This window comes from Hippocampus zosterae, chromosome 13 (assembly GCF_025434085.1).
Source record: "Hippocampus zosterae strain Florida chromosome 13, ASM2543408v3, whole genome shotgun sequence".
In the NCBI taxonomy this organism is placed as follows: domain Eukaryota; kingdom Metazoa; phylum Chordata; class Actinopteri; order Syngnathiformes; family Syngnathidae; genus Hippocampus; species Hippocampus zosterae.
The window spans coordinates 15,727,911-15,749,859 of NC_067463.1; the positions used below are offsets into that span (position 1 = coordinate 15,727,911).

At 42.9% G+C, this 21,949-nt stretch overlaps 2 protein-coding genes and 1 long non-coding RNA gene across 8 annotated transcripts in view; 1 reads left to right on the top strand and 2 right to left on the bottom strand.

Annotated features, from left to right (window-relative positions):
* Window positions 1-14,016, top strand: part of LOC127613845 (uncharacterized) — a 65,039-nt gene extending 51,023 nt beyond the window's left edge. Inside the window, exons 2-3 of the long non-coding RNA XR_007966327.1 lie at window positions 13,564-13,715; window positions 13,786-14,016. This is a non-coding gene — a long non-coding RNA (uncharacterized LOC127613845). The remainder of the gene's footprint in view (window positions 1-13,563; window positions 13,716-13,785) is intronic.
* On the bottom strand, window positions 332-5,518 carry LOC127613777 (prostaglandin E2 receptor EP1 subtype-like). Of its 2 annotated transcripts, XR_007966313.1 has the most exons (3): window positions 3,879-5,518; window positions 1,737-2,471; window positions 332-1,288 (listed from the first exon to the last, which is right to left on the bottom strand). XR_007966313.1 is itself a non-coding variant. In XM_052085022.1 (2 exons), the coding sequence occupies exons 1-2, from the start codon at window positions 4,728-4,730 to the stop codon at window positions 2,202-2,204; spliced, it is 1,122 nt and encodes a 373-aa protein (XP_051940982.1). In that variant the 5' UTR covers window positions 4,731-5,518; the 3' UTR covers window positions 332-2,201. The 2 variants fall into 2 exon arrangements, 1 of the variants encoding a protein (XP_051940982.1); XM_052085022.1 differs by having other exon boundaries at window positions 332-2,471.
* A 279-nt stretch (window positions 14,017-14,295) lies between the features above and the next one.
* LOC127613733 (protein Wiz-like) lies at window positions 14,296-21,328 on the bottom strand. Of its 5 annotated transcripts, none has more exons than XM_052084954.1 (7): window positions 21,258-21,328; window positions 21,057-21,129; window positions 20,006-20,267; window positions 18,295-19,119; window positions 17,884-18,225; window positions 17,555-17,769; window positions 14,296-14,714 (listed from the first exon to the last, which is right to left on the bottom strand). In XM_052084954.1, exons 3-7 carry the CDS (start codon window positions 20,187-20,189, stop codon window positions 14,706-14,708), a joined length of 1,575 nt encoding a protein of 524 aa, XP_051940914.1. In that variant the 5' UTR covers window positions 20,190-20,267; window positions 21,057-21,129; window positions 21,258-21,328; the 3' UTR covers window positions 14,296-14,705. The 5 variants fall into 5 exon arrangements, with proteins under 5 accessions (XP_051940914.1, XP_051940911.1, XP_051940912.1 ...); XM_052084951.1 differs by lacking the exon at window positions 14,296-14,714 and adding an exon at window positions 16,271-16,489; XM_052084952.1 differs by lacking the exon at window positions 14,296-14,714 and adding an exon at window positions 16,271-16,489 and having other exon boundaries at window positions 20,006-20,263; window positions 20,939-21,129.
* Window positions 21,329-21,949: the final 621 nt, after the last annotated feature.

The window sequence follows — 21,949 nt, forward strand, 5'->3', positions numbered from 1 at the left end:
AGCTTCATATTTCACGGTATTGCATCATACGCACGCACGCAACCTAATGAAGTACACTTGTACAATGCAATGACATCCAAACAATTTGTGATAACTCTGCCAGTAGATGAATATTGTGAATTTGATGAGGATTTTCACTATTCGCAGCCGGCCCTGCTCTCTTGCCCCTCAATGTGCCTCTATGTAATCAAATGTTTATCTGTATGTACTGTATGTGTGTTATATTCTGTTAGATTGAATGAAATTCAAAGGTGTATTTCGTGTCAAACAGGTGGTGTGCATCTTTGGAAAAAAAAATGCATGCAAAGTCACTCAAAAGATACCATCCACATGTATTAGTCATTGAGCTTTATTCGTCATTGTTAAGCTTGTTTTATTTTATGGAGGCAGCATTGCTCTTTTCGTTTTGTTCTGTCGTCTTGCTTCACTTGGAGCAGGAGGCAGATGCTCCGACGCTAAGTTAATGATCCAACACTGTTCTGCAGTTCCTTATCCGCAGCATGCAGGCTCAGGTCGTGAGTTGCTCAAGAGCCAAATATGCAGTATTATACACTAGAACCATGGTTTATGATCAAACAACAGTTTAAATAATCACAATGATTAATCTACAGTCGTTTGGTTATCACATCATCTGTGCGTGACTATGACTCGTGGAAATCAAGCGACTGCAACCTCACGCTGCTCTATTTTCCTCACAAATTAGCAGTTAGATTCACAAGTTTGACAAGAGGATGTGTTTTTAATGCCAGAAATACTACCATAGGATGTCTTAGTAAGTTCATGTTAAGTAGTGAAATTCATTCTGTAGGGATATTCATTCTCTGATGGAACAGAAATGAACCACAATAGTCCACATGAAAGGGGACTGACCGAGAAGTCCGATGATGAGGGTCAGTCATTAGTGAGCCGTTGCGTCCCGCCATTTGACTTAGGCCACAAATTCAATTTCATCTAAGTGAGGAATGTTGAAGCAAAGCATGACCAATGCGTGCGTGTGTTTGTGCACTCTTGTGATGTCATGGTGAGTGTTTTAGACGCATGACGGTTTGAGGAGCCTCAGATCCACAAGTGATCAAGTATTTGGTTAAGCTTTTGTTGGTTACCGGAAAAAAAAAACATGAATCAAATGCAATTAAGATGATCCACAAATATGTTAAATTCTTAAAAAAAAAATCAGTTCCTCTAAAGACACAAATGTATATGCGGATGGTGCAAGTAGACTTTTATCTACTTTTTCTCCCCCCACCGTGAGATCAGTTTTTACCCAGTTACTCAAATAAGTTTGGATCTTTAGTCGAGAGGGCACAACCGTCATGGTTTCCACCAATTTGTAATGAGGCACATCACATTACCAATTTGCACACACAAACTTAGATATGTTTGAGCTCCAATTTTTTTTCTGATATTTATACAGTACTTTGTGTGGTTGCCATCATGTGATCCAGATCCAGACACAATTTAGCCAGTATCCACAAAATGTTGTAAAAGGAGAAGTGCTGGCCCAAAAGACACAGTTACATTATGCTCATTGTAATTGCCAAATACAATGACTCATACAATTCTGGGGCAATTATTCGTCAAAAGTAATTGCAAGAAAGAGTCATTTGCTTTACTCATTTTTTTTAACTGCACATCCTCAGTAATTTGAGGGGTAGCTATTAAGAATATCAAAATGTTCTCACATCATGTGAAGCGTGAATATTTTGTTGTCGCGTCCTCTCCGAAGCTTCCTTTACATTCTGACATTGGCTGTTTGAAAGTGCTCTATAAATACAGTTGAGTTGAGTTGACGCCCAAGAAATGTAAAATGTGTTGGCCTTTACTGTCAAACTTCCTCTGGTGGAGAAAGAAAACCATCTTCTTCCAAATGAAGCACTCTGATTTTGCATCACATTTACATTCTGCTGTCCTAATGAGAACTATGCATGAAGCATTGCCGACTTAAATTGGGAGGTTGATCAAGTTTGGTGCCAAATCATAGCAGTCAGCTAGCTTCCATTTCAAAGGTCAGAAACCCATGTAACAATGAAAAAGACACGGGTTACACATTCTCTCATAATTACGGTAATATTTCTGAAGTGGTCCAGCCCAGAAATGCCGCATTGTGCTCATGCAAGTCGCTCTTCCATCGCCATATTCTTTTATCAAATGTATTTAGTTCGTAGGCTTTTTGAAAATATGTTTGACACAGTCGTCCCAGTTTAGGCTTGATTCACTTCATTCTTCTCAGACTCGGTAGGAGATGTAGAGTCTAAACACCCGAATAAATTACCCCCCAGACCCGCTTGGCACTTTGCAATGAGGTAGATTTTCCGTAAGACGGTTCGGCGCAGTAGAATGTAGACCCATGGGTCCAGGATCTGGTTCCATGTGGCCAGTCTCACACCCATCACCAGTAGTATTTTGTAGTTGGGAAGGTCCTCTCCAATGGATCCTGTGTAGGAGCGGATCGCGGTCATCAGGCCAATGATCTGCAGGTATGAAACATGTGCTGTTTGTTTGGCAAGTTAATATGTACCACATTAAAGATGGGCTAAAAGTTGGTTCAACATCTGACAGCAGAGTGCAGGTGAAATTATACCAAATATCAACCTACTAACTACTGCTTAATGTTGTTTGTGAAGAGATATTTTGGGAACCCCTTCTCAATAGATCTTATTTATGTAATCACTGCGATTGGCTGCCAACCAGTTCAGGGTGTACGCCGCCTACTGGCCCAAGACGGCTGGGATAGGCTCCAGCACGCCCACGACCCTCGTGAGGATAAAGAGGATCAGAAAATGGATGAATGGTTGCATTTGTGTGCACTATCAACGCGGCATTCGGAAGTCTAAGATCTCCAAAAGCCTTACAATCGCGGACATACACTTGATAGCACATGTCAGATGATTCTGTTGATTTAGTTTTACTTAGGTTGTGACAAAATCTTAAGACTATAAAAACAAAGTTATTCTCTTCACGTTTATATGTTAGGGCGATACCAAATGCATGCTAACGCTATACATTTAGCTTTTACAATAGTTGCAGTTTAGCTTTCACAAAAGTTGTACCGAACGTTTGGCCTTTCCAAAATGATGACGCACAATTTGGAATGACACAATCAATGGGTAAGAATAAACAATGTTTACTTTATATTCACTCGTATGGCTAAATACAGGACAGTGTACAACAAAAACCGCTGTCAGTGCAATGCATTTCATTTCCTTTCCAAATTACACACAATAGCAGATTTGTTGCTTTCTATCCATCCATCCATCCATCCACTTCTTTGAGTCAACTCTTGTACTGAATCTCATTTTCTTGACAATATCGTGGCGAGGTAAACGGAAGGTCTTGACCACCCTTGAGCAATGGCCAGAATGCGGCTATCTTGAATCTCAATGGAATGAAACAATAATAAATGTCGTTGTCTTGCTGCCGTATGATATACAAATCCACTATATATGTAAAACGACTGCTTTGGAAAACAAAACACATCCTGAAAACTGCTCGAAAAGCTCAAATACTGCAGCCTACGGTATTCAAGTCCAATGTTTCCCAACCTTTATTGAGCCAAGGCACATATATCACATCAGGAAAAATCTCACAGCGCACCACTCGGTAAAAGGATTCACAAGGTGTGGATATACAGCTTAATCATGTCCCTTCTGTCATCTACTGGATGAGCATGTGATTGTTTTGCCTGTAACTATATGTGGTAAGCATGAACAATTGTTAACTGGAAAATAATTTAGAAAAAAAAGGTTGGCATAATAACTGACATTTTGTCACTTTTCACAGAACACCTCTTCAAAGCACACTGATGTGCCACCACCGCACAGTGGTTGAAAATTCACAGCTCAAGTTCACACCATGTTGTCGTACTTGCTAATACTCACCAGCAGGGGGCACCAGCAAATGCACGAAGTGACCGTGATCCCCACCAGCTGCACCACCATCTCGATGTCATGCGACTTGGCCGAATGATGCGACCCAGGTTTCCTCCTGATCCTCGCGAGCACCAGCGTCAGTCCACTGATGGTGTTACACACCACTGCCGCAGCCAGGGAGCTCAGGCCTAGCCCAGAGAAAAGCAGCACAAATGCCACGTCCGCCTCGTGAATATCACTGAGGACTTGAATAAAGCACCAGGTGCCCGGGTCCTGATAGGTGTACGAGCCCAGCTGCAAGCAAGGCAGCAAGGCCACACACAGAGCGGCCAGCCAAATCGCACACAGGCACATTTTAGTGCGGGTGCTTGTGACCAGGGAGGAGTGCAGGAGGGGCTTGGTGACGCCCAGACAACGCTCCGCAGCCATGGCGCAACCTAGGAAGAGCGGGCACAGGCCGAAAAACACCATGCTTCCTCCCAGGAACTGGCACATGCCGTCAGAAGCGCTGGAGTCCTCCGGCCGCACGTCTCCAGAGAGGTAGAGTCTCAGAACCAGGGCGCCGGGGATCACGTGGCCCATGAAGTCCGTTACTACCAGCGAGGTAGCATAGAGGAGGAATGTGGCTTTGGAGCGCCGTCGCTGGAGCCAGTAGGCGTTGGCCAAGATGAACAGGGCCACGATGTTGGACACGATACCCAAAGTCATGGGCAACACCACCACCATGACAGCGCTGGCGGTCAGGTTTCCCCGCTGCGACATCTCAAGGGCCACCCCGGACACCGCTTCCCCTCTGCTGCCATTTGACGAACGAGGGATGAGTGACGAGGATGAAGAGTTGGAGTGGTGCAAAGCTAGCATGACTCAACGCTGATGCTCTTGTGGGCCATGACTTCCGCTATAACTTATAGAGAGTAGAAGTGACATGAATAACAAAAAAAAATAATTACATTGGATAGCAGATCAGATAATGGATGGATAGATGGATGTACTGTATATTGTTTAAAAGCTAGCTAACATTTCTTCAACTTTTATGCAGTCAAAACTTGTTCCCATAGCTTTCTGAACATTGTCAAAAGAGAAACAAAACGGCCAAATTAGCTTATGATAACAACTGGGGGGAGAAAAAACATTTACCTATAGGATTACACATTTTTGAACGTCCAAAGATGTTAATTTTGAAGATGGCACAAGACAAAACACATTCATCACAAATCATTGTTGAAGGGCAAACAGCATCAAACGATACTCTTAAATAAGGCTATGGATGTGGAATATCTTGCTTCTCCAAATCTGTTGCATAACTGTTAATGAATGTTCACATTCTTCCATGTCACTGCCGTTTCTTTTTTTTAAGACATGAGGATTTTCCATCCATTCATCGATTCATTTTTCTATAGCCTTTTTGCTAACTTTGGAAGAGAGGCAGTGTAAATCCTGAACTAATTACCAGCCAATTGCAGACCATTTTTAGACAAATAGAACCTTTATCCTTACATTTACAATTATTGACAATTTAGAGTCTTCACTGTAACTAACATGCACGAGTTTGGAATATGGGAGGAAGCTAGAACAAAAACAAGACAAAACTCAACCAAAATTAAAAAAATAAAAACGTGCAGGACACAGAAAGCTCCGAGCACGCATGCTTTACATGATGAAAACCCGCTCCATAAATTAATTTAATTGGATTTGCTAATGTTTTTCTGCGTTTTCAAGAAACACCTTTGCACTACATATTGACCAGAGATTGGTTAAAAGTGTTGTTAGTGTTGGCAATACAAATGATTGGTTCCTTAAACGATTAAGTACCGGTATGTATCTCTTAGTCGGAAAGTCTAATTTAAAATGAATGCGAGGCAAAAATAAAAAATAAAAAAAATTGTAGTCAGTATCATATAACTCACCACTTCACGATTTGGTTGTCCGTTGCAGTCCAACATTGATAACAAAAGTAGCAATAATCCAATTTGCAATGAAAGAAATGCTTCCCCTCGGATACATCCACTGTTTTTACAGATTTTTTAAGAGTCGATGTCGTACACGTGGTGTTCAGTTGAAGTGTGTGAAGGTTGGGGAGGACGTTGACGTATTATAGTCTCGGGGTGGGCGTCTCTGCTAAGTGACTCGACTTACTCTCTTCGGCGTCTGCCTGCATTCGGTCTCCTTAGGACAGTGGTTCTTAACCTTGTGAGGGGTACCGAACCCAACCAATTCATATGCACATTCACCGAACCCTTACTGAAAAATAAAAATCGGATTCGGCTGGGATGGGCTCCAGCACCCCCCGCGACCCTAGTGAGGATCAAGCGGTTAGGAAGATGAATGAATGAAAGGATTCAAGAAGTGTTCCTTCAGTTTTGCCGGTGAGAGACAAGAGTTGCTCAACTTGGCATGACAAATCATGCAGATAGGACGCTGACTTCCATCATGTTCTGTGATGCATGTTGTACATATTCGTCTGAAAAAAAAATTTAAAAATGTATATACAGTATATATATATATTATATTATTCATTCAGGCGGCCCGGTAGTCCAGTGGTTAGCACGTCGGCTTCACAGTGCAGAGGTACCGGGTTCGATTCCACCTCCGGCCTCCCTGTGTGGAGTTTGCATGTTCTCCCCGGGCCTGCGTGGGTTTTCTCCGGGTGCTGCGGTTTCCTCCCACATTCCAAAAAAACATGCATGGCAGGCTGATTGAACACTCTAAAAATTGTCCCTTAGGTGTGAGTGTGAGGAATGTGAACATTTCCTTTGGATTTTGTCAAAGAGCAAAGGAAAGAAAACCACAAATGAGGCATTGTGTTTGTGATCGCGGTTCTCTGTCTGCATGGGGAGGACAGGTGGTCCTTGTTTGTTTGAACTTTACAAGCACCTGGCCATCCAGATGGAGACCAACTAGCGCGTACTGCGACTTGGAATTGGGAGCTTATTGAAAACGAGCTCATGGGCCATTGAGCAGTTGTAGGAACTGGACCCCTGACACATAAAATGTTTCAAACATTTTCAACAAAGGGTGTTCGGGGAAGGCAACCATGTGATTATTGTCAGGTTACCAAGGCATCACTTAAAATAAGACAATGTGAAGGGACTTGTTGTCACAGGGCTTGATCCTTTCATTTTGGACTTGTGTGATTCCACCTGAGGAACAATTGTTTTACGTTTCATCATGGCTGTGCATGGTGGCCCATAAACGAATGTTTGAATGAGTTTGGTGTGGAAGATACATGAATCCTGACCTAAAACCCAACAAACACACTTGGGGTGATGCTTTTATAGTTACAAATGAATGACCGTTGCCTTTTTCACTATTCCGATACAAATCATGACCAGACTTCCCGAAGCATTTGCTTACATAGTGTCCTCTGAAAAGCGCGTGAGATGTGGCTTTTGACATCTCACCACATCCAACATGTAACTACAGCATGTTGAGCTAAATGCTAACAGGCTCAGTCGGTAATAGAAGATTCCAAGAGTTGGATTGCGGATGCCACAAACCAAGTACAGACCAAGAATGGAAACATTGGTTCACTGGAGGAAGAACTCAGGTTGAATGATCACAAACATTCTGGCCAATACAAAACAACAAACAGAGGGAAAAATACAGGATTTAAATCTGGAGTGATCCTAAAATGACTGAATAAATTACTGCAGCATGATACGAATGCTTCCACTCGGCTTTGCAGATTTGAGGAGCGACCTTTCACTTCTCCACACTCACCGCAAAGTGAAACATTCAGTGAAAGCCAAGTTTCTTATGAGACGCCAGAAGTACACTAAAGTGAAAAACATGTTTTCTTGCAGTTGGAAATTTGTGTGTGTGTGTGTGTTTTCATGCGTGTGTTCGCCTGTGCTGAAGTGTTCAATATTGGCATTGCAAGTGCAGTCCCGTTCCAAATGTATTCTTCGGTTCTTCTGAGTTTGCCAACGCTGTCTGCGGAGGAAGGCCCTTTCTGAGAGGCTATTACGGTACTTATTTAAGTACCTGTGAAGCCCAAGTTTGACGTGCCAGTAATTGTGCACTAATTTCTGGGAAATATATTTATTCAGTACCACAGGAATTTTAATCTTCAAACACATCAGCGTGACAGGAAACAAGATATAATCCGCCACGACATTCTAAAGAGACGTTGGCTGCGAGGAGTGGAAAGCCACACGTCGTCTGACATTGTGCCTCCAAAAACGCGTTGTGGAGAAGCGCATGGAATATTCTGCGCAATGAATTAAAACAGAAGAGGATTTAAGAGACGTGCCGTTTATCAAAATACGGTGCAGCAAGTTGATAACATTGGCTCTGATGAAACTGGTCTTAATATCAGTCATGGGTTCTTCAAATCAAGATTTCATTCGGTCGCGGCCCAGTGCTCAATCGGTTAGCGCTGCGACCTCACAGTGCAGAGGTACCGGGTTTGATTCCAGCTCCGGCCTCCCTGGGTGTAGTTTGCATATTCTCCCCGGGCCTGCGTGGGTTTTCTCCGGGTACTCCGGTTTCCTCCCACATTCCAAAAACATGCGTGGCAGGATGATTGAACACTCTAAAATTGTCCGTCAGTGTGAGCGTGGATGGTTGTTCGTCTCTGTGTGCCCTGCGATTGGCTAGCAATTGGTTCAGGGTGTCCCCCGCCTACTGGCGTCCCACGCAACCCTTGTGACGATAAACAGATCAGAAAATGGATGGATTTCATTCGGTTGCTGCAAAAATGAGTTTTTATAGTTTGTAAAATGGCAGTGAGACAGTGTTTTGACTGCTCATGACTATTTCTTTCGCTTTCAAAGCGATAATTTAATGCAGAAGATGATGAGGAAATTCCCTAATTCCTCCAACCTAAGAATGAAACAATAACGTAGCTCAGGTAAAACATTTCAGGTATCTTTTACGTTGACTATTTCCAGCATGTCATGTAGAATATCAAGGTGCAACGCTTGTTTCCGGGCCATCTAATACTACTACTACTAATAATAATAAAAATAATATGGTCTCTCTTGTCAGATTAAATCCCAGATTGATTTCCATTACATACAATACCCGGTAGTCCAGTGGTTAGCACCTCGGCTTCACAGTGCAGGGGTTCGATTCCAGCTCGGGCCTCCCTGTGTGGAGTTTGCATGTTCTCCCCGGGCCTGCGTGGGTTTTCTCCGGGTGCTCTGGTTTCCTCTCACATTCCAAAAATATGCATGGCAGGCTGATTGAACACTCTAAATTGTCCCTAGGTGTGAGTGTGAGTGCGAATGGTTGTTCGTCTCTGTGTGCCCTGCGATTGGCTGGCAACCGATTCAGGGTGTCCCCCGCCTACTGCCCGGAGACAGCTGGGATAGGCTCCAGCACCCCCCGCGACCCTAGTGAGGATCAAGCGGTTTGGAAGATGAATGAATGACATCTACACAATGTACTGTGGGTCCTTGGGGAGCTAAAATCTTGCACAAAGTGCGTTTTTGTTTAAGATGAAATCAAATACCCCTCTCAAATACCCCTATCAAATCTCCCCCTATCTAAATACTTACTGTAAATCACATGAAGAAGCCATCGCCGCTCCAAAGAGAGCAACAGTCAGGGCTGGTAAAGGCATAAAAGAAGGATGTGTTACTATTTCAATGCTGCATATTCTTACTCTGACCGCTTGCATTTCTGCCTCTGTTCTATACAGCAATGTATTCATTCATGATCATCAATCAGACTGGATTCGTGTCAGTACAGAGATGAGCATGGGGATCTAATCCAATGCCAACCACAACATCCACCAAGCTCTAACATGGGCTTCCCTTTTTTTGCTGGTGTGTGCAGTAATGAAAGTGCAGGCGTGTCCATGGGGTGATTCATGAGATGGGCTGTCAGAATGAACCTGCAGGGAATTGCTAAGTGGATCTCCATACATCAAGGACAGATTTAAGACCCAAAGTCTGTTAATCAAGTCTGCAGGGATATAATAAAAAGGAAAACCCCATATATTTTTTCCTCTTACAAACATTCACCTCATTCATGCATGTGCCAGCCTGGTGTGGGGAATAGCAGATTGTTAATTCAGATGACAGGAAGGGAAAAGGGTTCACTTCAGGTTTAGACTTTTTGATTTTTCGAAGCCTATAAAGGGGATTATCAGGTACTACAAACACAGACATGCACAGCTTTCTGAAATTATAATGAATGTCAAAAATCAAACATTGTCACCCAGAAACAACCAACTGCTGTCATGTCAAGGCGGGTGTCACCTTGACTTTGTCTGACTGCTTCCCTGACGGTGTCAGAGATGACGTTTACTGCGTCCTTAGGGTAGTCTCACAGTGCACGGATATAAATTGAGAGCTGCAGCTGGTTATTGATCAGCGAATAAATATAGAAAGCAAGGAAGCGAAACGTCCTATTACGCAGCATATCAGTGACACTGAGATTAAATGCTGCGCGGAGTGATTTGTGATGAGAACATTTGATCACCGTCTCGTCAGCAGGTCCTGCCCTGAAATTCATTCCTTTGTTGTTGCCCATCTCAGAGCCATGCTGAAATATGAGCGACACTATTGCTGGATCGTCAACAGCACGAGCACAACTGGCTTTTTTGGGTTGGTCAAATTTTTTAATTGGCTCGTAATTCGTCCAAAAGGTTGATAAGTGCGACGGGCTTGTGTAAGAAGTTGGATACTTGCCTGCTTGCTGAGATGTTGGGAAGAGTGCAATGTGGGACAGATTTAGTGGAGGCTGCATGCAGCTGTGACACTGCAAGAGCATAGGCAGATGAGATAAGTCACTCCACCTTCACGTTTGTGCTTCTCGTAAACTTGCTCACGGAATCCTTCCCGGAGAACATGCGGTGATGCAGCGACAAGCTCGCTCACCGCTTTGGGTGACAGAGCAAACTTTTGACCTTTTGTACGTACAGGGATGTTTTCCTTTAATGGATCATTTGTCTAACACGTTTGTTATGAACAAAGAAGCATGGTCATAACTGCCACCCCATCATCATGATCACGGTCTTTGTAGGAGTTCTGCTTGTCACTATTCCATACAGAACTTTAAAGAAAAAAAACAATAGATTAATTGACAACTCTAAATTGTCCATGAGTGTGAATTTTTTTTTTTTTCAGTCAAGTGTGGGGAGAAACAAAAGAGCAGCAATGTAGTGCTGCACTGCGGTGCAGTTTTCCTTGGGCCTCAGTGATGCCTTTGAAGCCAAGAATGTGATCCCAGCAGAGAGGAGAGAGAGGGAATGAAGCAAGGGGTGGAGGGTTGAAATAAAAACAGAAAATAAAACTATTGTAATGAAGCCTAAATGCCAAACTGTGTGTCTGTCAGGAGTATTTTTGGCTGCACACTTTGTTTCAAAGCTCCCCACGTGAGATCTGTCGTGAGATTATTTTGGATCATGTTTGTGTGTCTAGGGAAGGTTTCACATGGAAATTGAGAAGTCACTAAACCATTGTCTGCTCCAGGGCGTAAAGGCCTCTACGCAGGGATGATGATATGGAGGGGAAAAAAAAATCACTTCCTGCTCTTTTTGACCTTCTATGGATGCACATGAGAGATCGAATCACACAGCGAGTGGGCGGAGTCAGCTAGATGACTCCCCCCTCACCAACTTAAGAAAGCTCATGACAAAGATGATATTAGCAGTTAAAGATTTTTCGTAGACTCATCACAGAGAATTACATGAGTCACAGAAAGACCTGTTAGTTGTTAGTACGTACACAATTCTCGTTCACCGGCACGCTTTGTATCGAGTCTGCATTAAAGCCCATCTGATTAGTTTACAGTTCACCAGCCGCTACTGAAGCATATCATTAATTACACGGTAGCAACAGAGCTGCCAATAATCTTTGAGGGGAAAACAAGATTCATCATGAAAAGGTTCATTAGTGTCTATCTTCTCATCTTCTCTGTGATGGTGGAGCAGAACGCAAATTAAGAGTGTCTTTGTGTGTCGTGGTTTACGCTGACGTGAACTGTCCAAAATAATATTGGAGAGTAAAGGTTGATTCAGGGCGTTTTTCAAGTTGACTTCAGTTTTTGTTGTTGTTGTTGATTGCTTCACTGTATCTCTGCACTTGTTTTGCTTGCGAATGCCGATAGCAGCATGTGGAGATGCAGCATGCAGACAAATACACAAACGGTTTCTTTTTGAACAGGGTTGGTCTTCCTCTGTTTCACAGCCAAACTCAGCTTGGTGTCAGACAGATTAAGCGAGTCCATCAGCTGCAATAGCCCGAAGCATCTATATATCAACAAATCTGCTGAAAACACCATCCTCCACTATGCTTTCTCACATTTTGATTGCTTCCCAGGACTTTGATTTCCATATTTGGAACGTGCACGGACCTGTTAAGCATCACGGTTCTGTGGAGGCTTGATATGTTTATGTGACACATTCAAAGTCCCCAGTACGATGTACAAAAACAAAAATGAACACGTAGCGCTGTTCCAGTCAACACATGATGTGAGTCACAAACGTCGGAAAGGGCCATCATGTTCGATTCACCAATCAAGTTGAGTTTTTACCTTTTCTTTTGAGTCCCTGCTGCAATCAGGCAACTGCTGAGTCGCCAACTACCCAGGCTGCAGTGTTGACAAGTGAGAGTAGCTCAGCCATCAACCCCCTCCTACAGCACTGCACCTTCTTTCTGGAATTCACTTGGATTACTTGCTTGATTCAGTCTAGCATTCACTGACTCTGCGGATGGAATAAAACCGTGTGTCACATCAGTCAAAGGGCCCTTATACTAGTGAAGAACCAAAATATGACTAGGCGGCAGTCCATGTGACACCAGCTATTGCAAATTTTGAATCTCTGAAGACGAGAGCACAACACCCGGATTAAACCGTAAACAAAAGTTGAGGCAACGCATGATAGAAACCGAGATCAATTACAGACGCAGGTAGTAGAAACTCTCAGGAATATTGATTCGACAACAACTGGACTGTTCTGGTTGTCTTAGAAGGCCCTTTGCCTCTCTTGTCTTTTAAGACAACCGCAACAGTCCATTTGGAATCGAATCAACACCTTGAGAATGAAAAGACCTTAATGAATGAGAACATTTGGAAGCAACTTGGAAGGATATCTTATTAACTCGCGAGACATACTGAAGGACAAAACTGAAAAGACACAGAGAGGAGAATACAAAGTGGGAACAGGGTGTGAGAGTGTGTGAGAATGCGTGGAGGGTTCGGGCGGGAGTCGATGAACGGGGACAGAGAGAGAGCAAGAAAACAGGTGACAGGAACAGGAGGTCAAACAGACACAAAAGGAATGGAAACAAGACCGACTCCAGAATACTCGTATCATTACGCTGTCATCAATACCAAAGACAAATTGGTATTGTACAAAACTAAAATCATCTGGATCCAGATACATTTAAGTAGACAACGACTTAAAAAAAATGTATCTAGATCCAGATGATTTTATTTTGTGCAAGCACACATTGAAATGAGGTAATTCAACACATTTTTTTCAGTGTATAGCGTGTAAGTAATGATTTGGATTGACAATGATTGTAAGAATTAAACATTCTTTACCAAAGAAAGACTTTGTAGTTTGTGTTCAAATCTACGGAACATTTATTCTTTAAAATGTATCGTTAATACAGATTACTTTTGGCAGAGTATCAAGGGATCTGAGACAGCTGCATCCATGTGAATATAGCAGGAAAGTCACAGGTATCAAACAGTTCCCCGAGATGTGGTGCGGCCAGAGAGTGACCTGGTGACTAAGGTGGAGTTTGCATGTTCTCCCCATGCCTGCGTGGATTTTCTACGGGTACTCCATCTTCCTCCCACACTCCAGAAACATGTGTGGCAGGTTAATGGAACAGTCGAAATTGTCCCAAGGCTCGGATGGTTGTTTGTCAATTGAATGGCTAAATTGTCCCTAGGTGTGAGTGTGAGCGTGGATGGTTGTTCGTCTCTGTGTGCCCTGTGATTGGCTGGCAACCAGTTCAGGGTGTCCCCCGCCTACTGCCTGAAGACAGCTGGGTTGGGTTCCGGCACTCCCGCGACCCTCGAGAGGATAAGCGGATTGGAAAATGGTTGAATGGACTTTAAAGAACAGGATTGCGGGAATGGGCACAAGTCTTACAACTTTTCTCTCTGTGCACAATATGACAAAATCTTTAAATCATGCCATGTAAACAAGACAGAATTTTACGTAAATAAAAATAGGTAAAAAGATTGCGCAAAAAACCCCCCCACATGCCTAGTGTAGACAATCACAAGGATAGAAAATTACATTTCTGCGAGACTCTCAAAAGTCACCAATAATCCATTATGATGTGTTCTTCAATATTGCATTAAAACACGTACAATGTAAATTTTGTCCCAGTGAAAAATGGTGTATAAAATACAGTAAAAGGTGTATACACAAGAATTATACACTTTAAGGTGCAGTTTGTGGGCATGGGAAACATAACATGAGGTTTGGTCCCGAACAAAGTTGCACAATCTTCCACCCCGCCTCAACACACACACGCACGCACACGCGTAGAAACGTTTTTTTTAAACTGGATAAATTAATCCATCTAGCTATTTGGCATATACATAGAGATGAGACATAAACACACACACACACACACACACACACACATTAAAATTGGAACAATACAGATCACTTAAAAAGCATTGCGCCAGAGAGTGAAAGTAGCATAACCTCAAAGTCATCATAAATACATTCACCCATACATGTGCGTGTTTCAGAGTTAGAACTCTTCAAACTATACAGCCACAGGATGGATGAGACCAGGAGGAGCGACTGGAGCAGCAGGGGGAGACTCTTGACCTTGGTAGCCTAGCGACAAGATGTGTTTTTGCAGGTGTGTAATCCACTGCTCTTGGACAGACAGAGGCCCATGAAATACTTTTTCACAGAACCTGTAAAGCAGCCAAAATAGACAAGAAAAGCTGATCTAAACAATGTTGAGAATGAAAACGTAAATGGAGTCTAACTGTCCTTTTGGAGCATTGACCAACAAGCCTGCAATGAGTGTTTCGCCATCTTGAGGAGGCAGAATGAAACTACAACAGTAAAATGCCATCACCTTAAGTACCAACACAGCAAAATCGACATTTGATTTTAAATCCCAATGCAGCAGATTTAAAGAACTAAGCTGCTTTCAGTCACATGTAAATCTAAAGCATTGTAAATTAAATGTCCTAAACCCTGAACAGGATAAGTGATATAGTTGGAAATTCACAAAAAAACGTGAACAACTTTGCATTTTCTACCACTTATCCCATTTCTGGACAGAGGTGAGCTGGAGCATATTTCCAGCTCACGAAAGGCGGAGTAAAATGGACTGGCAGCCGGCCAACCCAATGCCATTATCGGCCAACATGACAAAAGTTCCTTGACTTTTTGCGATATTAAAAAAAAGCTCAATATCATTATTATATTCATCATAATGGTGATTCCTCCCCACATCCCCCACACACACATACATCATTTTAATAGCACGTCTCTCTGAATGCTCTGAACATGGAAGCGGAGTAAAGCATCCAAGCAGATGAAGCTCAACTTGCCATCGCTGACATCAACCAACCATCAATGTCACGATCTGCCCGAAGCGATAATGATCGCTCCGTGCAGAACGAAAAAATAAAGGATTGGATCCCCGGAAAACAGACAACGAAAGAATCTTCTCAAAGCAAAGAGTGTCTTTAATGACATAAACAGAAAGAGCCCGACAGGGAAAAAACGGAAACACAAAACGCTGGTCAAATAAGGACCAGGGAAGAAATAAGGAAACAACTGAAAACGCTCGCTGAAAAAACAAAGTGCGAGGAGCTACTGATTAGGCAATATCTAAGTATTCAATTTAGTGACTAACGCGAATGGCAAGAATCAAGGCCGCAAGGCAAGAAGGCAACGAGTAATCTACAAATAGAGGAATTAGCACGAGAGATCAATGGCACGGTGAGGAATTCTCCGGCAGTGGGAGAACTGCCGGAGTCTCATTAATATAGGAGGGTAATCAGCCCGAAATTACGGACAGGTGCACAAATGGCGGGGGAGAAAACCCGCCACCTGCTGGCGGACACGCGACGTGACAATCAACAGTCCATAAAATCCACTTAATTCTTAACAACCGCTGATTACATCCCATATGCGTTCTATAGTATTTTATTATACTTATTTTTCCTTAGTTTCTAACACGACTATTTTTTATCTAGACAGTGGTTGTTCTTAAACAATTCAATCTGACAAGTACGATTGTCCAGTAGTCAACTTACTGACCTGCACTTGAGTGAGTAAACTTTTCCGACCAGTTTGACCAATGGAGTTAATGGAGGTTTGGGCAGCAGAGCCGGGATGCTTCCAGTTCGCGATGGTTGCTGCAAGTTGGTGTCTTGGTTTTCTTCTCCTGCTCGTGAAATTTGTTTTGGCAGCGCTAATGCCGGGGAACACAAAAGTGGTGTTAGGACCTACAGAAGGCCTACATTGTCTATCTTTCTGTTGTTTGCTCACCTCTTGGAGAGCGCACGCCAGTACTGCCACACACTGCCACAGAGTCTATGTGCCCTTGTGTTTGTTTGGATGAACCAGCAGAGACACCCTGGTCATCTTTGCCCAATTTATGTCCTGTGAACTTCAGGTTGTTGCCGGGCAACGATTCAGAATCCGACAAAGTGGATAGTGAAACAATTTTCTGGGATAAAGACAAAATGAAAGCAATATTTCAATACACAGTTCTTCAAAATGATTTCAAGTTAAACATGCTGTCTAGTTATTATCAACGGGTGGGCTCAACCCCCCCCCCCCCTCAATTCTAATTCTTCCTTTTCCAAACACATTTTGAACAATTGCAGCCCTGTACTTTTGCACAGCCATGCTTGGATGAGTTTCGTGTACATGAACACGATAGCCCTGACCTCAAGGCCATCAAACACCTTTGGGAAGAACCAGGCCAGATAGTGAGCCAACATTCGTGACCTCTGTCCTCACATGTGATCCTCTGGACAAATGAACACACATTCCCACGTTGACACTACAATGTCACATTGAAGAGCAGTGTCAAACCCCAAAGTTTCACACATCAGTTTATGTGCCCCCAAAAATCATGAAGTATGTCTTCTATGTCTGCTGCGTCCACAACTGCGATGTCTGAAATGCAGAGGTCAAATTTCATGTGTGTATATGTACATTACAAATAAAAAGATGATGATTCATAGATTGAGAATCATTTGTTTATGTTCAAACAAATGATTCTCAATCTATTCTACTTCTTCTACTTGCTCTCTTAGGGAGAAAATCAGGACTAAAATTGGAATTTTTCTTCACAGGAAGCTTTTTTTTTTTTTAAAAAACAGGAATGCTTTTGTCCTTCCAATCTCTTCTCAACATAATTAAACAATAGCCATGACTTTTTTTTTTGCATGCCACAATATCCCATGATGCTTTTAAATAATCAAACCCTGGGGAAATATGCTATCATAAGTTGAGCTGCATACTGTATACATTTCTATGGTCTGTGGGAAACTATAACTAATGCGACAACAGCAAAAATTAGATTGACACTACTGTTTTTAGAAGGCCTTGTCATGCGTCCCAATGCACTTGTCTATATCAAGGTCAAGGTCATCTTTATTGTCAAATATGCCCTATGTACAACATACACCACAGATGACATTTCGTTCCTCTCAATCCTCACAGCATATCTATATCTATATTGTGCATTTCTACGCTGTGAGGAAATGAACAGCGAACAGCACACCTTCTTGATGTTGAAGTCTCCCTCGCGATAGCGTCGGGTGACAGCGGCCACCTTAACCGGGTCCTTCCGCATCAACTCCCTTAGGTGTTCAATCGGTGAGGTGGCCCCTTCCGATTTCCATTCAAGCACGCCCAGTTGGCGAAGGTGAGCCCGTGCATGACTGGCTAGCGCCTTGCGGTTTTCAAACGTGTAGCCACAAAGCTCACAGGATTTGCCTAAAAAACAAACAAGATAAAGAGGTCCAAACGGCCATCAAGTATATTAAGCATACCCGTTCAAAACACTTTCATTACTGCTACTCTCACTAAAAGGTGTCACAGATTTCTTACCCAAGGTCAAAGTCTCACTCTTGCAAGATGGAGATTTGTCTTTAATTGAATAATCCAGAGGTGAGGAGCAGAGGTTGGAGATCGCCTGTTGGGAGGACTCTGATGTCCTTTTGGAACCTTGAGGACTACCCTGAATTTTCCCGGACGATGACACCTCGTTGGACAAAAACCTGTCGTCACCACGCATCATAATGTCATTGAGGAGATCAATCGGCGACGTCTTGATGGACCAGGTGAGGCCAAGCTGGCGCAGATGGGCGCGGGCGTGGCACGACAGTGCTTTGCGAGTCTCGAAAAGCTGACCGCAGTAGTCACAAAGGACCGTGGGTGGCGCAGGTTCATCTGTGGGGAATGCGAAGAAAGTCATAATGTTTCAAAAAATGAATTCGCAAAACAACTCTTGAGTGTTACCTGCACTGAGAGCCTTGGAAGGAGTTGCAGGGGCAGATAAATTCAGTGGGGGAGTACTTGCGCTGCTTGAGCTGGCTCCGCTCACTAGTGACACATCAACCTCCAAAGGCTCAGGCTTGGGCATTCTGAGGAGGGGGTCCACTGCCAGACGAAAGCCTTTCTTAGCCTTTGGGGCCCGGTTCACTGGGCTCTGAGGAGACTTTGCAAGGCTTGATGAAGTGGAGGGAAAAGATGGCCTGCATTGCTCTGTGACAGAGGACAGAGGCTGGGAGGCCAGAGGAGAGGTTGGTGCTGAAGAGGGTGCTGCGAAGGAGCTGGTGATGCTGTTCATTTTTAGGGGGCGTGCAGCTTCCAACACACCACTGCTCACCAATTCTTGTACAGTACCGATAGCGGACTCATCCTTGCCCAGCAGGTCAAGAACCCCAATCTGTCGCAGGTGAGACCGTGAGTGGCTAGCCAGGCCTTTTCGATTTTTACATACCTCCCCGCAAAGAATACAAGTGAACTCGTCAGGGGGCTTTGGCCGTTTACAGGGAGGAGACGTGGGTGGAGGGGACAGCCCTGAGGGACGTTTAGTGGGAGTCCCGAGCCGACTGTTTGTGGGTAAAGGCTCCTGTTGCTGCTTCTTGGTGGACTTGAGGTCTCGGTCATTCATGATCTGGTATAGAAAGTCAATGGGGTCGCCCTTGATGTCAATGTCAGGGATTCCCATCTGTTGCAGATGGGAGCGAGCATGACTGCACAGACCTTTACGTGTCTCATACCAGCTGCTACAAAGCTGGCAAATGTGGACCTCATCGTTGTTGTTGTTGTTGTTTGAAGCTGCAAAATGGAGAGGGGCTGATTAGTGAATAGTATCATATGGATGAATAAATAGAGAGGTGGCACACATTTCCAGTCAATCGCAGTACTGAGACAGAATAGAGAGCACTACACTCATGGTCCCCTGCTACATACATCACGGTTCATCTGTCACTGGTGAGAGAGAGAGAGCCAAGAGAAAGAAAGAAAGAAAGAAAGAGAGAGGGAGAGAGCGAGAGAGAGACTTTTAACACACCTTGCGAACGCTTCTGTGTTACTTCAAACGTTTTCTATCATAAGTCCGAATTTGGAAAGCGCTATAGAAATAAAGATGGGACTGTCATGTTGACATGCTCATATTCCTCAAGAAGAACCACTGAGGCCACTTCACTGAATTTTACAAAAGTTTTGTTGTGCCTCAACCTCAGTTGATATTTTGGCTAAAACACAACTTTGATCAAAGCTGTTCATGTGGAAAAACATCTTAGTATTTCCTGACATCTCTAATAATGTAGAAAAATATTGACAGAATGAAGTGATTCATTTTCATTGCATTGGATCAAGTAAATTTATACACTTGTCCATCCCTATGGCTGACCACAGGCAGATTATTTCTCCTTCTACATGCAACTTATATTTATACTATATACAGTTCTTTTTCTGAAACATTTATTTATTTTATGCATGCAACATAAATGTTTTTTTTCCTTACCCCCCACCCCCAGTTTTGCTGCTATAGACTGCATATTTCCCCAGTGTGGGACAAATAAAGGTTATCTTACTCTGAGGCAATTAATTATTCAAACTTCACCAAAAATAATTTGTGGATTTGTGGAAAAATTCAGAGAACCCACATAAACCCCACAGAGAACGGCAGTTTCTTATTATTTCTTCTGACAATCCCTACCTAATGTGACCGGGGCATCCGTTTCAAGAGGTGCCCAAAATGGCTTTGCTGTTGGTGGGTGCTCCGAAGAGGATAGAGCTCTGCCCAACTGTTGTGTAAAATCTGAAGGAAATGCGTCAGGAACAAAAACTGTTGATGTTTGGGTTGGAGAGCCTTGTTGATCCGTCTCCTCTGAGGTCGCCATGATTCTAAAATCTTTAAATCAGCGGTGACTCTGGTGGTCGTGCGGTATCTCTTTTCTCATGGGCAGATGGGTAGCTGACTGTCAAACCAAGCACAACACACACAATATATCATAAATTGTGATAAATATCACACTATGGCTAATGATTTTAAGGCATTTCGTAAAACCAACAGCATAATCATAAGCTATGTTAGCTTCTATTCTCTACTCTAATTGCTTCCAACCGAGGGACGAGGTCTTCCCTGTAGGCGTTGTGGAAAATTCCGCATCGATTGACCCCGCCAGGTCCTGAGGAACAACAACTGTCCCCAAAAGGTCTGCTAGTGTGCTTCATATCAGCAAATGAACTTTAATAATGCTATAACTAACATAGAACAGCTTCATACCCTACACGACACCATCGCAGCATGTTCATCCTGCGATCCCTTCTCGAGGTTTCTTCCTTTAATTTCACCCAAATGTTTTGTCATTTTATGTTAACTGTTCTGTTGATGGAGGCGCGGGTACCCGCAGCAGCTCCTCTCTCTCCTGTGGTTGCACTGTGGTTGAGAGGAAAGACATTTCATCTGTGCTTTATGTTGCACATAGAGCATATTTGACAATAAAGTTGACTTGACTTGTTAAGTTTTTCCGTGCCCGATATGGGAGTTTTTCAAAGTAAAACAGACAATGTTAATCGCTGTGAACAGTGGTGGTACGAAATCCTTTGAGGCTCTTTTGTAATCAGGGGCTACAGAAATGAACTTGACTTTCCTTTCATCCATTTTCTATATCACTGGTCTTCGTTAGGGTCCCAGGTGAGATGGAACAAATTCCAGAAAACTTGACGAGATGCACGGTACACCCTAAACTGGTCGCCACACTCACTTGAACACTGATGGACAACTTCGAGTCTTCAATTTACGGAATATTTTGGAATGTGGGAGGAAGCTTGAGCACCCTGAGAAAACGGGAACATAACATGGACTTTCTTAATTATGTGTATAGTTAAGAACATTGAAAGCATTTCAAGTAAAACGTTTTAAGCAGAACTTAGAAATTGTTACAAAGAAAAATAAAACGTCTTACCTCAGACACCAGTGATTAATATCATTGTATCTTTTGAATTAAATGATATGAAGGTAAATTGTAAATAGTACTGCGATTTATCCATTTTGTGTTCATATTGCATTTAATTGAAAGATGTTTGTTGTTTTTTTTCTCTTCTTTCTTCTTTCTACATACATTCTTGCTGCTGGAGGCTGTAAATTTCCCCAGTGTGGGACGAATAAAGGATATCTTATCTTATCTTATGAATAAGATGTGCCTATAAATAAGCAATGTTTAAAATTACGTTTCAGCTGACGAATCGGGATGCGTTTTTTTTGGGGGGGGGTCAAACAATCATCTGTAAACATCAAAAGTAATCAAACATATCGACCTGACAAACGTTTATAGCTATTCTTCATCTTGCTTTTATAAACGAAAGAATACCCCCCCCCCCCCCCCCCCCCCGCCGTTACATGTTGCCTTTATCACACTTTGGCTCGCTGGATCAATTTTTATTGTGAGAAGCTCAGACAAAGCAGAAAATATATGTAATTAAAAAAATGATGAACAATCCCAACCACCAACATCATCACCACCACAATCACCACCACGACCACACAAAAAAAAACAATACCTTTTGTTTTGATATACATGCAAGCTAACGCCACCAGAAATAAAATCATGAAAATGGGTTGGAAGAAAAGATAAAAACTGTATCGTAAACTGCGCAC

Bases quoted from the DNA above. Each gene is read 5' to 3' on its own strand.
- LOC127613777 (XM_052085022.1), bottom strand. From the start codon at position 4,730: ATGCTAGCTTTGCACCACTCCAACTCTTCATCCTCGTCACTCATCCCT. The intron at 2,472-3,878 runs GTGAGTATTAGC...TCATACCTGCAG, and splicing joins TTTGCTGGTGCCCCCTGCTG to ATCATTGGCCTGATGACCGC.
- LOC127613733 (XM_052084951.1), bottom strand. From the start codon at position 20,189: ATGGCGACCTCAGAGGAGACGGATCAACAAGGCTCTCCAACCCAAACA. The intron at 18,226-18,294 runs GTAACACTCAAG...CATTCCCCACAG, and splicing joins TTCCAAGGCTCTCAGTGCAG to ATGAACCTGCGCCACCCACG. The intron at 16,490-17,554 runs GTGTGCTGTTCG...TCTTTATCCCAG, and splicing joins GAGACTTCAACATCAAGAAG to AAAATTGTTTCACTATCCAC.